Below are 17,071 nucleotides of genomic sequence, written 5' to 3' on the forward strand. Positions count from 1 at the left end.
AAATCTAAATTAAACTCGGTAACAAATAAATGTTCAATTTATAACCTCCACTAGAGATGTAATTTTCTTGGCTTTTTGGCTGACAACTACAACATAGATTAGCACTGAGATGACACAATTATTTAAACTTGACTTAGTTGTATATGACGAAAACTGCACCATTTCCAGCTTTGTATATCAGAGTGGTAAATATGCAGAAAAGATTATGTATGAGACAAGTAGGTGAGAGATGTTACTCTCTTTGTGCCTTGAACGAGTTGTAGAATATTGATTTTAGGTTTTTATTTTTTAAATACGTGTAAAGATAAATTTATGTATTGAAGTGGTTTTATGAGGGTAATTTTGGCAGTAAATTTAGGTTAAAAGTGAAGTAATATGAGTTTAGAGAATATATTAGGTGTAAAAAGAGATTACATAAGTTTAAATAAAATTTCTCAAATATAAATTATAAGATTTAGGGGATGTATTCAATTGAGAATTTGAAAGATTTTAATCGATTTATAAATTCATGAATTTTATGGAGTTTAATTGATTTGTAGAGATTTCATATAAAATTTTGATTCAATTCCCTCGAAATAGGTGAGATTTGTGGATGCTTAAAATAGACTACGAAATCTCTCAAATTCCCTCAAATTCCGCAACTTTCTCAAATTCTTTAAAATCAATTTCTAATTAAATAATGTTATAAATTTCTTTAAAATCCTAATTGAATACATCCGGATTTCTAAGGATTAATAAATTATCTTAGAATTCTAATTGAATACACCTTAAATTTCAAAGAATCAATTAAAATCACGACTGAATAACCTTAGGTTTATTAAAAAAATTAAAATCCCCAAAAATCTCAATTGAATACACCCTGAATACACCCTTACTGTGTAATGGGTCTCACAGATTTTGTTTTACTAGTTTTTCCAGAACCATATTTTTTCTAATTTCTCCTGCAGTTTTTTATAACATTTGAAAAGCCTGGAGAGAGGGGCGCGTGTGGGTGTGGGTGTGGTCGGTGTGTCTGTGTGAGCTAATGAGCGGAACAACGCTAACACCGCAGGCGGTGAGCAACTTAATCAGTCTGAACGTTGGAGGCATTGGGCGGCAGCAACTCTCCGCTTCCCTCGTTAACTCCTACCGAGTCGCCGCCGTCGCCGAGCGCTTGGCGGCTCACGTCAAATCTGGCTATCGCGGCGAGGCCATGGAGTTCTTCAATCTCTGCCTTTCCCTTTCCAGGTAAAAACCCTTCACCATTTTACTCAATCCCTAATTCAATTCCTTGAATTTCCTTCCTTTGTGTGAAATTGCTTTGGCAAAATGCAGAGGCATTGACTATGCCGTTGCAAACAATGAGGTTCCGGCGATTGCTCAAGATTTACCTGGGTTGTTGAAGCAGGTAATGAACTTTTCTTCCTCGAGTTCGTGAATTCCTGGTTGCGGTTAGTTTTCCCCTTTTCTTTTTGAGGGAAAATTTTGTACTTTAAACGCCTGTTTTTTTGTAGATATGCCAACGCAAGAGTGATAAGGTTTTGGAAGCTGCTATCATGGTGCTGATGATTTCTGTTAAGGTATAAAACCCGAATGCGATTCATTTTATCGAATAAATGCAAAAACTGGTGCTACCCATTTACCCAAGTAGCATATCCGGATTGCCCATGTTCATGTTTCTATTATCCGCTTTTTGCTTCAAGCTTATTTGGTTAACTTTGAGAATTTGAATGTAAGCATGAATTTTCAAGCTGATATTGTTTTACTTGGTAGAATGCTTGTAGGGCAGGATGGTTTTCGGATAAGGAGACTGAAGAACTTTTTTCTCTAGCTAATGAGGTTTTCTATTAATTTGATTATTATTATTGTTATTATTATTATTATTATTTGTTTCATGTAAATGTTGCAGATGATTTTCTTGTGCAATTATAGATAGGAAGTAGCTTCTGCAGCTTGGGGGATGTTAAAACTGGAGCTAGCTGTTCTCTTTCTGTAATAGACACAATTATGGAAAGGTGGGAACTTGTATTGTGCTTTAATTTTGTGCTTGTTACAACATATTTGTGTATGCACACATATGATATAAGTTTTATTTGCTGTTTCCTTTTAAATGATATCATCTCAACCTAATGATCCCGCACCATGTCATATTAGAATTTAACTAAGAATAGGTAGAAAGTTTTATTAATGAAAGGATAGGATGACATGTGGCCTGACTTTTTTGACATGTATATGCATATATATAAGCACTTAAATGCGATCTTTTCCCACATTCTAGCCATCTTCTGTTGTGTTTCTTGTTGATGTTTAAATACTTCTTTAGCTCCAAGATTCAAAATATTCTTTCTTTGCTCATCCTAATAATCATGCTTTTGGTATGAAGTATCAACCATGTCTTCTGCTGAGGGTACAAATTTTACACTTTTGAAAGATCTCCTTGTGTTTGTGGTGCAGGTATTATCCAATGATGAAGATGGGCCAAATACTTGCCTCTCTCGAAGTCAAGGTGGCTCTTCATTCCCTTTTTCAACTTTTTTTCTTTTTAGATATCGCTTTTTTTGCTTTCGTTTTGACGTATGTTTGATTGTGGTGTAGCCGGGATATGGGGCACATGTGCTTGATTTCCATATTTCGAAGACTACACAATATTCTCCGCAAGAAAAAATTGTAAGCATCTTCTAAAGTTAGATGCCATTTTAGTTTCAATGTTGGAGTGTTTGTAAGTACTTGAGTCTTGTAGTTTTTTTTACATGTATGCAATTCTCACATCTGCGGTCATACATCATACACAAGCAAACACATTATACACGAAGTGATTGGTCATATCTGGTCTAATGGAGGCTTATGTCTCCTTCTAGATGCTTATTCCCCATCTTACATAGTAGTGAGTGAGATGCATCTTCATATTCCGTGTCTGATCTAACATTTAGGGGCACAAGTCCTTAATTTAGGTCTAAGCAGTTGTTAGATTTGATATGGACGGTTGATCTTATCCTCAGTGCATCCTAGTTATCCATGTCTATCTAAGAAGTATGTCGTTATTTAGCTTATTACAGAATAACTATACATATAATTTATGTCACCATGGCTTTTATTATTTGGTTATATAATTGTGGTGGTTTCTCTCCTTGTTCTAAATGTTTACTTTATACTGTTTTCCTTTAATACATGGAATTATGATTTGGAGAAGTTATTCTGGACCTCACTCTTTCTGTTTGCCTCAAGCGATTATTTGTAGCACAAACAGATAATTTAGAGACATCTGCCTGTATTATAAGTCCGCCACAAGTGAAGTAAGACTCATTTTTCTCTCATCCTTTTAGTTTAGTTAGTTTAGTTGGAGGTGTTCCTATTTCGTTGTGTAACATTTTTTTCTTTCTTTTATTACTTCTGTAGCTTTCTGCTAAATGGAAAGGGAGTAGATAGAAGGATCAACGTTACAATGGTTTGTGTGGTTTCCACTTACTCAATAATTAAATGTGAAAGAATTTGGATTGTAACATGGTATTCATTTCGTAATAGCCTGTGCCTTTCACTTTCTTTTTCAGGATACTGGACCCCAGGTGCCTTCAGTAGTGACTGGAATGCTTAAGTTTGGATCAAATCTTCTGCAAGCTGTGGGTCAGTTCAATGGTGAGCTTGGATGCAAGTCTTCACTGTCTAGTTATTGGAGTTTTCTTGTACTATATTCATCCAGCTCTGTAACTATTTTTAGGTAACTATATCATAGTGGTTGCCTTTATGAGCCTCACGCCATCACCTGACACTCCAGCACTGAAAGATTATACTCAGCCCACTGTCTCTCCTTCAGATTCAGGTATTCTTCATGGGAAACGTCAAAAGACACTTGGTTATATTTTCAATATTCACTATATACATATATATATATATATATATGTATATAAATCAGGACTTCTACAAAGCATTAAGCTTTTTACAATGCTATAGTATGATTAAAGGGGTAATTGTCTTCGTTTAATCATTAGATCCTGATATAATAGAGGGGCCATCAAGGATTTCTCTCAATTGTCCCATAAGGTATGCCTTGATATTCGTTGCTTGTATATTTAGTGTTGCTATATTTTTCTTACCTTATTTCTTGTATTTTTAATCTTTTACTTTGGAAATGGGTATTCCTTGGACATTTGACCTGAACTGTGTTAATCAGAATTTACCTTAAGTAGAAATGTCAATGCTAAAAACTTTGTGGGATATCTACTTATGTTTTATCAATTCTGATCTGGAAAGGCTGAGTTAGTTTCATACGAAGATATCGGAGGTTAAATGTTGATACCTATTAATGTGATATTTCTACTCCATATATTCTGACCTTCTGATTGAAGAAACCTTTTTGGTTTTTGGCTGAAAGATTGAAACAACATTTATTCTAATTTTCTTATGTTTTTGGTTATTCATCAGTTAGGCCAGCTGCTTCTATGTTTGTCTAAGTTTTGATTTCAACAATTAAAATAGCATGTTGGTCATGCATCCTATTTTTGGTGAATACATTTGTTATTGGGTTGAAAGTGTGTTTCATATCTTGTCTATTTTTTGGTTGTTTATTTCTTTATGTTAAATGGACAAAAAATGTGCAGTTTGCTAATCCTTCTATGAGAAACTTCATTGTTATGATGCTGATTGTTACTTTTGTTTTTATCTGCAAAACAGTTATACACGTATAAAAACTCCTGTCAAAGGACATTTTTGCAAACATCTTCAGGTGAGTGCTCCATGCATCTTTTTCTCCCGTTGATGCCTTTGGTTTAAATTTATTTTTTTACAAGTTCCTGCATGGTCGTTAGGTAACAAGCTTTTGAGACTTGTAAAATTGTTCCTCGATTTGTATGCATTTTGCTTGCATGATTGATTTTGATGAGGCCTTAGGGTTTTTTTCTTTTTCTTTTTTTTTTTTATTTCAACTTGTCCACCTGCATTATATGATGTGCTGTTTTGAGGTGACATGGTTTCAGGTTTATAAGTTGGAGATATTTCTTATGAGTTCGGGTTCAAATTTGATATTTTAAAAATAGTACCATGACTTTTACGCTATGGGGGCTGTAAGGAAGATAGAAAAGGCTATGTCCCACCAAAATGTTTTATAGTAGTTGAGGTTTGAAGGGGAAGTTGAGAATTTGGAGCTAGACTTGTTGTCCTTTAATCCTGAGTTTTTTTTTTTTTTTTTCTTTCTGTTAAACCTGACAGAGGAAAATATCATGATTTTCTACTTCCTTTTTTCTTTTCTTTATCTTCTCTTTTACAAATTATACCAAACAAGGTGATAGATAAATAGTTTTCTGTGTAATTCAGTGTTACTTTTTCTTGAAATTGAAATTGAAATTCTGTCTAGCTTTGGGTAGTCGATGAAATTTGATGTTATTCTGTCATTGCACATGGAGTTATATTTTCTTTTAACAGTAGTCAATACAGTCTTCTAATATAATTTTCTGTGACTTATATGAGCTATAGTGTTTCGACTTCAGTAATTATGTCAATATAAATTTAAGACGACCTTCTTGGCGCTGCCCCCACTGTAATCAGTATGTCTGCTATTTGGACCTTCGCGTGGATCAAAATATGGTTAAGGTGAGTAGCTATTTATTTTTCGTTCTTCCATATCTGTTTGTGTTACCTTTTTACCCAATATTGTAAAATCAGTTGACTTTCTCCTGTAGGTCCTGAGAGAGGTAGGAGAGAACATTGCTGAAGTGATAATCTCTATGGATGGATCATGGAAAGCTGTACTGGAGAATGGTGAGGACTTAGGTCAGGCACATGATAAGACCCTTCAAAGAGAAACATCTGAACAGGAAGAATCTACCCGTGTCTCATCTGCACTTCCTATTGTTTTGGATCTTACCGAGGATGATACTGAGATGGACACTGTGAGTACCTGTGAGACCGAAGACGTGAAACCTCTTTGCAACACAAACGGGGTTAATCAAACTGTTCCTGCTCATCTAGAGGATGACTTTTGGTCTGGCATTTACTTTCCTAATGGCTCATTGACCTCCGGTATAAGGTCAGACACCCAAATGGATGGTGGTATCCCGCACCCTGGTCCTGCAAATTATTTACAGCCGCCTGTGTTGACTGATGCTATTTCTCCTGTGCTTGATCGAGGAACTGAGAGCCATGGGAACACTAATCCTGTGGCATCTGCAATGCTTACTCAATATTCTTCTTCCAATAATTTGCAGTTACAACAGCCACAGTTTGCAAGTTCAAATGCTACTGTTAGCAGTGAGTATGGGAGATTTGCGAACATAGTATTACCCAGGACACCAACAGCAGTTCAGGCCCTTCCTGCCCGGACGCCAGGATTGCAGCAAAGATCAAGAACTAGTTTCAATACTCCCCCTAGTGCCTCTCTTCTTTCACAGGTTGGCCAATCTGTCACACCTACAGCAAATGGTGTCAATGCAGTATGTAGTGATATGGAAGGGCAGCAACATTTTTCTAGGGCCCGAATGAATCCGCCTCAAGTGTCAAATGTCGCTCCTCCTTCAATGCAACCTCCATCACAAATAACACAGGTTAGTCCTTCCTCTTTTCTTGATGTCCAGTTTGTCGTGCTGGTGGCGACCAGTATAAATGCAAGTTGGGAACCCTGAACCTCAAACTCCTGATTTTTAATGTACACTTTTCAGATTGATTGGTTGTTGGTAAAAGCATTGTAGGGACTTTCTCGTGTGCTAATTTACGGAATTCCAATCTAAAGGATATTTTCTTGATGTCCATCTTGTCATGCTAATGACTTGCATTTCATTAATCTTACAGAACTGGGATTGTCATGGCCAATCTGCCCAACAGGTTGTTGGCCTTCCAGCTCCGAGTCAAATGCAGAGTGCTAACCAGACATCTGTTGGGCATATGGAGTTCCAAAATGCACATCTGCAGCAAGCTCTTAATCCAATGACTCCCCAGACTGTGGGTCCGTTTTCAAGCGCCAATGGATCATCTTCTCATCTCTTGCGGGCTCAAATCCAGCAAGGAAGTGTACGAGTTGGGACTGGTCAAACATCAAGTTCTTTAAACAACCAACAAAGGTTCATGATTGCTCAGCATCGGCGAGCTGCTATGATGGCCAGGCAGTCTCCATCAACGCCAGATCAAAATCAATCCCCGAGAAACAGGCCAATTTTGGCGGCAAATGCTGAAGGTTTTAGGTCAGCAGCAATGGAGCAGGGCAGAAACATAGTGGGAACGGTGCAAGCAGTTTCTGGGGCTGATGGGTCACCAGATTTGTCATCTGGGGAGAACTGGCGACCAACAGGTCGGATGCGTGGAAGCCTGTCAGGCCGTGCTTACTCTGCTGCTCTTAACCAGTTCATAATTCAGCCAACCCAACCAACGCCAGCTGCTCCAAGACCTCCGTCAAATCTGTCCGCTCCACCACATCTTGTTGCCGCCCAACAGACATTGATTGCAAACGGGAGCACTCAGGTTCCTCAAACAAATAATAGCCATCCACAGTAGATTCGATCTTGTCAAGAGTCGAAGGCATATGTATTCTGCCATGGGGTTCTTTTAGGCTGCTGTATATAAGGTAGTTGGTCAATTTTGTGTTCAGTGGTGAACCGGTCAAGCTAATTTAGGACAATGTTCTGGTTTTAGGTGATATTTAGGGCTCCTGAATTGGGCAGTTTCGACCGAAAAATGAAGAATTGGACGATTCGGGGGTCGGCTTGTGAATTTTAACATGCAGCTTCTGACTGCATTAGTTGTAATGATGCTGTAGTTGACAGATTTTACTCTGCTGCTAATTATCCATGATAATTTATATCTAAACGTTCTGAGTTATGAGTCCTGAGTTATGATTGTAAATTTGTAATAGTGATTGAACTTATTCAAAACTGAGGAGTGCTAAGTTCAGTTGCGCGTGCGCGCTTTTTTGGTGTTGGCTTTTGATGCTAAGTGCGTGCGACACGAATAATTGTAGCTGCATAGCAAAATTTTTACTTTGAACCTTGTCGTTCACTTCTACATTCAAATTTGAACTCACATTTGTGTCGGATGAATTTAACATAAATTATTCTATTATTCGTCAAAGATTACATTCACACTTGATGGCGCATTCACATTCGCCATTGAGATGGGACAACATGACGATCTTACATCACTTGCTGAAATGATTATTTTTAGCATTTGATTAATATGTCTTTAATGTTAGAGCGAGCAATATGTCATCATTTGACCGATACACGTTTTCACTATTTTAATTTTGATCCATTCATCGATTCAAATTCATAAATGTTATAAATAGGAAAAAGTTAGAGATATAATCTTTAATATGGATAGAAGAGAAACCGGTGCAAGATATCACAATGTTTAGTTTTGTAACTATAACACAAAAATCGTAGGAAAAAGAGGAAGGGAAGGATAATGATATTATGGCTTTCACTTCTTTTTTTTTTTTTGTTGTGTATTGTAATCACACATAGAGTGCTCTTTATATAAAGTCAGATCTGTGACAAATCAAAAAGTGAAATGATCACATTTTTTGAAAACATCACATAGTAACAATTACACTACTGTAGACATTCATTATCACAATTGACAACAGTAAAATCATTGTATTCACCCAATCTCCCGAGTAACTTCTCTGAAAATCTGTCAAAAGAAGAAGGAAAAAAAAAAAAAAACACTCTGAAAATGATAGATATACGACATGTCGTTTTCTACGCGAGAGTCTTGGCGTCCGAGAGAAACAGAGAGCCCGTCGATGATCGCGCTCTTCTGATAACTTTCTCCCTACTCGGCCTACTCAGCCACGAGCCACCACTCTCGCAAACGACGGCGTTTCGAATGTGATCTGACTTCCTCCGGCATACTGAGTCATGAAGTGCCGATCCGTTGCTTGCATATGGTCAGGCACGCCTCCATCTCACCGCGTCACCGCCGCGGCGGCGCTCAACCAACCCCCTACGCTCTACACCGGCGGATCCGACGGCTCCATCATCTGGTGGAACCTCCGTTCCACCGATTCCAACTCGGTACTTTCACTCGCCCGCCACTTGTTTGTTATATTTCCTTGAATTACATTTCGCCTTGGTTAATTGTTTGCTTAGTTTAATCTGCTTAACAAGAATTTTTTAGCTGAATTATGCAAATTATAGGGTTTTTATAATTATGACACTGTTTAGAATGCGTTTGAGTAAATGAAATTCGTATTCGGGACAGGAAATTGTGCCGGTAGCTATGTTGTGTGGGCATGCTGCTCCCATAGCCGACCTCGGCATTTGTGATCCACTTGTAGTTTCGGGGAGTGAGCGGAGAGGCTCTTTAAGTGACGTTGAGGTAAGCTCGAGCTCCTATAGTCATGGCGCGTTAATCAGTGCATGTGTTGATGGAATGTTGTGTGTGTGGAGTAGAAGCAGTGGGCATTGTAGGCGTAGAAGGAAGTTACCACCTTGGGTTGGCAGTCCGTCCATGGTTCGGACATTGCCATCGAATCCGCGTTATGTATGTGTTGGTTGCTGTTTTGTTGATACTGTGCATTTGTTGGATCATCATTCGGTTGAATCAAGTGAAGCAGGGGAGGTTTTGGGGGATAGAGAGTCTCAGCATAAGAGACCCCCCAAATGCACTGTGGTTATTGTTGACTCCTATACTCTTACTATTGTCCAAACGCTTTTTCATGGAAGCTTGTCTATTGGGTCATTGAAGTTTATGGACGTAGTTTCAGTGACCAAGGATCAGGAGAAGGATTCTGTAGTGATGGCGGATTCATTTGGTCGGCTACAGTTGGTTTCAATACCTAAGGACCTACACCAAGATAGGGAGGGTGGGGCTGGTTTGCATACAAGTTCTCAGTTGGAAATGACTGTTTGTGCAGAGGTGTTAAGCGAGGGAGGACATGTAATGTCAATTGCAACCTGTGGAAATATTATTGCTTTTGTGTTAAAAAGTTGTTGCATATTTAGACTATTGCCCAGTGGCACTACAATTGGAGACGTTTCATTTGTGGACAACCTCCTTTGTGGAGAAAGTAATTCCACTCAAGCACATATGGTGGGAGGAATGTTTCTTGAAATTCAAAACGTTGGAAACATGCCAAATACTCAAGAATGCAACGAAAATTTTTCAAGAAAATTTACTGTTTGGAATAACAAAGGTCACTCAATTGTTTACTTGGTATCCTATTCCAAAGATATGTTTAACTGTGAGCCTCTTTGTGAGATCCCTGCTGCGTCTCATCCTGTTGATATGAGACTATCAATTCGTTTCATTCCATTGGCCAATTATGTTCTTCGTATTGAATCACTTTGCTTGAGTTCTGAAGAACCTTTACAGTGGAAACCCCATGTTACAATCTGGTCTGCATGTCGGGCACACGATGACCACTGGAATTTGGGTTTGTGGTTCAAGTTGCACGGAGCAAGTGTTGACTGGAATACAAATTTTAACTCGAGTAATGAATCTGAGGACCCAGGTGACATGGAGACCAAACTACCATCTTCAAAATCTTTTGTTTCTAGCTCAGGAAGTGTAAATAGTGTAGATAACGACAATCTTGGTTTACTTAGTAAGAGAGGAGTTGTGTCTTCTTCCATGGTTATTTCTGAAACATTATTTGCTCCTTATGCTGTTGTTTATGGCTTCTTTAGTGGAAAAATAGAGGTTGTTCGCTTTGATTTGTTTGAGGGCCTAGCTCCTCTTGGTGGGAGTTCACATGATGGTGAGGTGAAGCCACAAATATCCAGACAGCTTTTTTCAGGGCACACGGGTGCTGTACTCTGTTTGGCAGCACATAGGATGGTGGGTTTTGCCAAAGGGTGGAGTTTCAATCAAGTTTTGGTGTCTGGAAGTATGGATTGCACAGTTCGCATATGGGATCTTGAAACTGGAAATCTCATCACAGTCATGCACCAACATGTGTGTCCAGTGCGCCAAATAATTCTTCCCCCAGCTCATACCTACCGTCCTTGGAGTGATTGTTTTCTCTCAGTTGGGGAGGATTCATGTGTTGCACTAGCTTCTCTCGAGACATTGCGAGTAGAGAGAGTGTTTTCCGGACATCCCAGCTATCCTGCAAAAGTTGTATGGGATGGTGGAAGAGGTTATATTGCATGTTTGTGCCGAAACCATTCAGGAACTGATGCTGTTGATATTTTGTACATTTGGGACGTAAAGACAGGTGCTCGAGAGCGGGTCCTCCGAGGGACGGCATCTCATTCAATGTTTGACCATTTTTGTAAAGGCATCAGCATAAATTCCACATCTGGTAGTGTATTGAATGTGAATACCTCAGTTTCCTCACTGCTTCTTCCAGTCATTGAAGAAGGGATCTCTACTCACACTCATCTGAATAATTCAGACAAATTGGCCACTTCCTCAAATATGGTGCCTGGTACTGTGGTTGGGTCCAATACTTCCAGAGTTAGTAGTGCTGAAAAACTATTTCCATCCTATCCAACGACCCTTCAAAGCAGCAAGCATCCGATCAAGTGCTCTTGCCCTTTTCCTGGAATTGCTGCTCTGAGTTTTGACCTTGCATCATTAGTGTTTCCTTATCACAAGGATGACTTGATGGCAAGTGGGAATAACAAGAAAGAGCTTAACCATGTGAAGGGGAAGGCATCAGAGACACCAAGTCCCCACAACATTCCTGTAGCGAATGGTTCTGGTGTGCATGGGAACTCGAATGACACTGCAGAAGAGAACGTATGGATTAAGACGCTTGGAGATTGTTTACTTCGATTTAGCTTGGCATTTTTACACTTATGGAATGTGGATTCTGAGCTCGATAACATGCTTATAACTGACATGAAGCTGAAGAGACCAGATAACTTTTTTGTAGCTTCTGGTTTTCAAGGAGACAAAGGGTCTTTGACATTGGCATTTCCTAATTTGAATGCAAATCTTGAGGTACTTTTGAAGAACTGCACTGATTGTTGAGACATGTTTTCTTATTTGGCACCTTTTAAACTTTCTATTGAAAACAACATTTCAGCTTTGGAGAATGTCGTCAGAGTTTTGTGCAATGAGGTCACTCACAATGGTTTCCCTTGCTCAACGCATGATTAGCTTGTCACACACTAGTTCAAATGACAGCAGGTGATCCAAAAATGTTTTCTGCATGTGAAGTGTAATGGTCTATTCTTTTTTTACTTCTTTGGCTGCACCCAAAATCGTGCACACAAGCTGTAATTGCGTCTTTCTTGTCTGATTTTTTTTTTTTTTTTTGGCAGTTCTCTAGCAGCATTTTATACTAGGAATTTTGCAGATAAAGTTCCAGACACAAAGCCACCTTTACTCCAGGTTTGTATCTTCTGCTATGGTGCCGATTGGTCTGAATGTAAATGCTTAATGCTTATATTTCATTTCCCTTATCCCATTACTGGGGCAAAGGATATGCTTGTAAACTTAGTTGAAACTTTTGCTTTAAATCAATCCCCTTCCTTTCGTTTTCCAGAATAACGGTTTTGAGAATGAGGTCAGTGTAAATCACGTAGTTCAGTAATTACTCGTACAATTTTCTTTACTTGGTAATGATTTCCCATAGTTGATTAATCTTACCCACACATAATGTCTAAAAAATGTGGTCCGGGTAAATCACATGGTTTACTAGACTCAACACCTAAGGATATAACAGTTATAGGGCTCGTTAGGAAGTGTTTTTATAATGACTCAAAGGGCTTTTGGTGAAAGGTTTTACGGGTTCCAAAAGCACTTGGAGTGCATTTTGGAAGAAGCACAAGTTATGTGCTTCTTCCAGGAAGCACTTCCAAGTGATTTTTCAGGATTTACTTGCATTATTACTAAAGATTGGTTTCAAAAGAACTTTCATGAAAAGCGCTTTCAGTCCTTGTAGAAGCTCTTCCAAACACACCCATAAATACTCAAGCTGCATTTAGTGATGTATATTCCTAATATAAATATTGGGTGAGTTTTTCTGTTTTATATTTTCTTTTTTTCCTGGTTGTTTTACCAAAGGGTACAGAGCAGTCAGTTTCTTTCAAACAATTGACATTAAAGTTTTAGAAGAAAACAGTAGTATGGAAGCTAGACACTATTATTTATAGGCATGAAGTGATTAAACTGCTAAATGGACACATGTTATTTCTTTAGTCGGTGACAAGATGGGAAACACTAACAAACTGGAACCATCAGTTTTGCAAATAACCCCCCCACACCCCCCCCCCCCCCCCCCCCCCCCCCCCAATATATCCACAGAATTTCTGCTGTCCTTTTGCAACTGAGAAATATATGTTAAATGCAGAAGGTATGGTCGATGAACTTTTGATGCCCATTTGATTAACCTTCTTGTTTTATTATTCAGCAGCAACCTGGTTAACATCACATTATTCACGTCTGAAATGACAACCTATCTTGTATTTGGTTAACCTTTTATGCACACTCTTGTTTTACAGCTTTTGGTGAGTTTCTGGCAAGATGAAAGTGAACATGTACGTATGGCTGCACGCTCTCTATTCCACTGTGCTGCTTCACGAGCGATTCCACTTCCACTGTGTAGTAAAAAAGAAAGTGGCTTCGCAAATCTGAGTGCTTTAAGTGGACTTGGAGAGAATGGGCATGTAAATTCACATGTAGAAGAAATATTGGCTAAGAAATTGTATTCCGATCAGCTGCCAGAACCACAAGGGATTTCTAAGGTTGAAGAATTTAATATTCTTGCATGGCTAGAATCATTTGAGATGCAAGATTGGATTTCTTGTGTTGGGGGGACAAGCCAAGATGCGATGACATCTCATATTATTGTTGCAGCGGCTTTGGCTATTTGGTACCCTAGTCTTGTAAAGCCATGTCTTGCCATGCTTGTTGTTCACCCATTAATGAAGCTGGTTATGGCAATGAATGAGAAATATAGTTCCACTGCAGCAGAGCTCCTTGCTGAAGGTATGGAGAGAACATGGAAACAGTGCATTAGTTCAGAAATACCTCGTCTGATTGGGGATATATATTTCCAGATAGAGTGTGTAAGTGGTCCATCTGCAAACTCAGCCTCACAAAATTTGGCTGTACCGGTTGGCCTTCGAGAGATATTGGTTGGTGTTCTTCTACCAAGTTTAGCTGTGGCTGATGTCCCAGGGTTTTTAACTGTTATGGAAAGCCAAATCTGGTCTACTGCATCTGATTCCCCTGTTCATCTAGTATCTCTTATGACTTTGATCAGGGTTGTGCGTAATTCTCCAAGATACTTGGCTCAATACCTTGATAAGGTTTGTGTTGCCAATTTTAATGGGCAAGACAGTCCATCTTCAATTTCAACAGCAATTCTAACAGTCTTTAACTACAGGAAAATAATAGAAAATAATCTAATTGAGCACCATAAGGATACATGGATCACACCATCCATGTATGTTGAGTCGGAGATAAATGGCCTTTATGATTGTTTTAGATTTAGCACAATGGGTATGACCAGAGGATGGCGGGATATTGAAAGTATTTATAAAGTGCTCGCATCCTTTTCCCTTTTCTCGATGATTAAACCTAAATCATAGGTGATTAGTCATGGTCCAGTTTATCTTTATTCCAGTTTAATAGGTTTATTTTGGTTACAAATGTAATCACACGTGTTGAATAAAGAAGTTCATATTCTCCTTTTTTGTCAAATAACCAACTTAAATGTCATTGTCAATAAATGGTTTCATATCTCATCATGCATATGAAAACTGTGTTTAGTTGTCTTATGAACAAACCTTCTTTTGGAGTCTTGATTTCTTTCTTATGAAATTGGAAATAATATAGCTGGAAAGAAATGGGAAGGGATCTGTATATTGGGATAAGGTGGCTCGGTCTTTGTATTTTTATTAGTTTGATTCTCATGCTTTTATGCTTCATTTGTCAATTTTTATATGACAGTGGGACATATGCGCAGGTAATTGACTTCATTTTACAAACTGTGGACCCGAGCAACTCAGTCATGCGCAAAACTTGCTTTCAAATTTCAATGACTGCATTAAAGGAAGTTGTACGTGCATTCCCAATGGTAGCTCTAAATGATACATGGACCAAATTGGCCGTTGGGGATGTGATTGGAGAGAGAAACAATGCTAGTATTCGGGTTTATGACATGCAAAGGTATTTAAAGATAGAAATATATAGTTAAGAAAAAGCCTCAAAGAAACTTGTGTGACATTCCCTTCATCTATGTTACGTTAGCTTTGGCAGTTGGGGTTGGGCCGGTATCTTGGCCAAATGCACACATACATATACATGTGTTTGTGTGCAAGTGCAAGTTTGTGCGTCATATATGATTATGTAACATTACAACAACAACAACAAAGCCTTATCCCACTAAGTGGGGTGGGCTATATGAATCCTAGAATGCCACTGCGCTCGGTTTTGTGTCATGTCTTTCGTTAGATCCAAGTAGTCCAAGTCTTTTCTTAGAGTCTCTTTCCAAATCTTTTCTTAGGTAACATATGAAGGCTATAAATAATCGAAGAATTTATTAGTACGTGGAAGAGCCTTGTAATAGCTATATTTATATAAATTTTTAACCTATTTTTGGGGGTTGTGTGCCTGTCTCTTTAAGCAGAATATATGAACATATTTGATGTTTTTGCCTTTCTATTTTGTGCTGGCTTACTTCAATTTTATGTATTACTTCAATTTTATGTATGGTTTTTTCAATGTAGTGTTATGAAGATAAAAGTTTTGGATGCAAGTGGACCTCCCGGACTTCCAAATTTGCTTGCACCCAGTTCAGAAATGATGATAGTTACTGCCATTTCAGCTTTGGGCTTTTCCCCGGATGGAGAGGTACATTGTGTTAATTGAAAAGTAATGTTTTTTCCTCAGCTATTAATCAATGCCCTTATTATCGGTCTGGTACATGTTAGACTGTGCTTCAAACATTACACTGGCTCCTCAGGTCATGACCTATCATTTTCTTTATTTCATATCATTGAATACTAAGCGGTATGATTTTAAAAGATTTGGTCATTCAATTATTAACCTACTTTAGTCAAGTAAATCAATTTTCATTATTTATTTTTTGCTATTGATAATTAACCGTATTGCGTTTGGTTGGAGTCATGTGGAACCATTTAGCATATCTATACACAAGGACGGAGGATGTTCGATTGTGTTTTCTACTATAATAACATATCCAATTGCAGGGGCTGGTTGCTTTCTCTGAGCATGGATTAATGATCAGATGGTGGTCATTGGGATCTGCGTGGTGGGAGAAACTGAGTCGAAACTTAGTTCCTGTCCAGTGCACAAAATTGATCTTTGTTCCTCCCTGGGAGGGATTCTCACCTAATTCTTCTAGGTCAAGCATAATGGCAAGCATTATGGGACATGATAGGCCTGCCAATATTCAGGTAACTCTCCGACGTGGAACGTAAATGATATTTCTGCATTGTGTTAAATTTGATTTTCCCTCACATTTACATTTGTTTCCATCTCTCTTGAGGCATTTATCTATTTCTGTTTGACCATGTGAACTCTCCAAGTATTTCTTCTGCAAAACTGCTTGTTTTACCGTCCCTTTTCTGTTGGGTGGTAGGAAAGCGCAAAGGGTTTGAGTCAGGCGGACAATATGAAACTATTGATTCACAATCTTGACCTCTCCTATCGATTAGAATGGGTTGGTGCACGGAAAGTACTTCTTACTAGGCATGGCCAAGAGTTGGCCAGTTTCCCCTTGTAAGCATCCTCTCGCATTTAAATGGACACGATTGAGGAAGTCTTCTTGTCCATGAAAGTTCAAAGTTGGCATCCGTTGGTTGCGTATTTTCAGCACCAGTTGTCTCAGTGAGAAATAAGTTTTTGAAGCTGACTGATGGATGCAAATAGTTATCTGCCTTGACGTCGTCGTCATTCTGCTCACAGTTAATTCAAAGCTCTATGACAATGAAGGTTTCTTACTCGTGCCTGCATCGATAATGCGAAGCTTGTAAAACCTGTTACAGCGTTTTCCAGCAACTTAGATTTGTTTAGGCCATGTTGTATCATTTTATTCATATTAATTTTTTGGGTAGAAGGGGAAGGGAAGCGCGATTACTCGAAAGTGTTTTCGGGTTAGGTTTAGGAGATCTTCCGTGTACAGATTACTGTGACCCAGGTTTCGGATTTATTAAAATGTTCTCCTGGAATCTGTTCGGATTTATTAGCCCAG

At 38.6% G+C, this 17,071-nt stretch overlaps 2 protein-coding genes across 3 annotated transcripts; both read left to right on the plus strand.

The window, feature by feature from the left end:
* The first annotated feature begins 799 nt into the window (after nucleotides 1–799).
* On the plus strand, nucleotides 800–7,875 carry LOC137711184 (E4 SUMO-protein ligase PIAL2). 2 transcript variants are annotated; one of them, XM_068450393.2, is made up of 16 exons: nucleotides 800–1,227; nucleotides 1,315–1,387; nucleotides 1,494–1,559; nucleotides 1,753–1,818; nucleotides 1,912–1,994; nucleotides 2,434–2,485; nucleotides 2,575–2,646; nucleotides 3,205–3,272; nucleotides 3,376–3,424; nucleotides 3,528–3,612; nucleotides 3,695–3,796; nucleotides 3,966–4,017; nucleotides 4,648–4,699; nucleotides 5,446–5,562; nucleotides 5,652–6,512; nucleotides 6,757–7,875. In XM_068450393.2, the coding sequence occupies exons 1-16, from the start codon at nucleotides 1,025–1,027 to the stop codon at nucleotides 7,453–7,455; spliced, it is 2,700 nt and encodes an 899-aa protein (XP_068306494.2). In that variant the 5' UTR covers nucleotides 800–1,024; the 3' UTR covers nucleotides 7,456–7,875. The 2 variants fall into 2 exon arrangements, with proteins under 2 accessions (XP_068306494.2, XP_088551868.1); XM_088695742.1 differs by lacking the exon at nucleotides 800–1,227 and having other exon boundaries at nucleotides 1,314–1,387; nucleotides 1,764–1,818.
* Nucleotides 7,876–8,667: 792 nt separating this feature from the next.
* LOC137711158 (Transducin/WD40 repeat-like superfamily protein) lies at nucleotides 8,668–17,062 on the plus strand. Its single transcript, XM_068450366.2, has 9 exons — nucleotides 8,668–8,972; nucleotides 9,160–11,847; nucleotides 11,933–12,036; nucleotides 12,171–12,240; nucleotides 13,353–14,162; nucleotides 14,822–15,024; nucleotides 15,585–15,708; nucleotides 16,068–16,274; nucleotides 16,460–17,062. Exons 1-9 carry the CDS (start codon nucleotides 8,817–8,819, stop codon nucleotides 16,601–16,603), a joined length of 4,506 nt encoding a protein of 1,501 aa, XP_068306467.2. The 5' UTR covers nucleotides 8,668–8,816; the 3' UTR covers nucleotides 16,604–17,062.
* Nucleotides 17,063–17,071: the final 9 nt, after the last annotated feature.

This window comes from Pyrus communis, chromosome 6, assembly GCF_041283825.1.
Source record: "Pyrus communis isolate YQ-2024b chromosome 6, ASM4128382v1, whole genome shotgun sequence".
Taxonomy (NCBI): Eukaryota; Viridiplantae; Streptophyta; class Magnoliopsida; order Rosales; family Rosaceae; genus Pyrus; species Pyrus communis.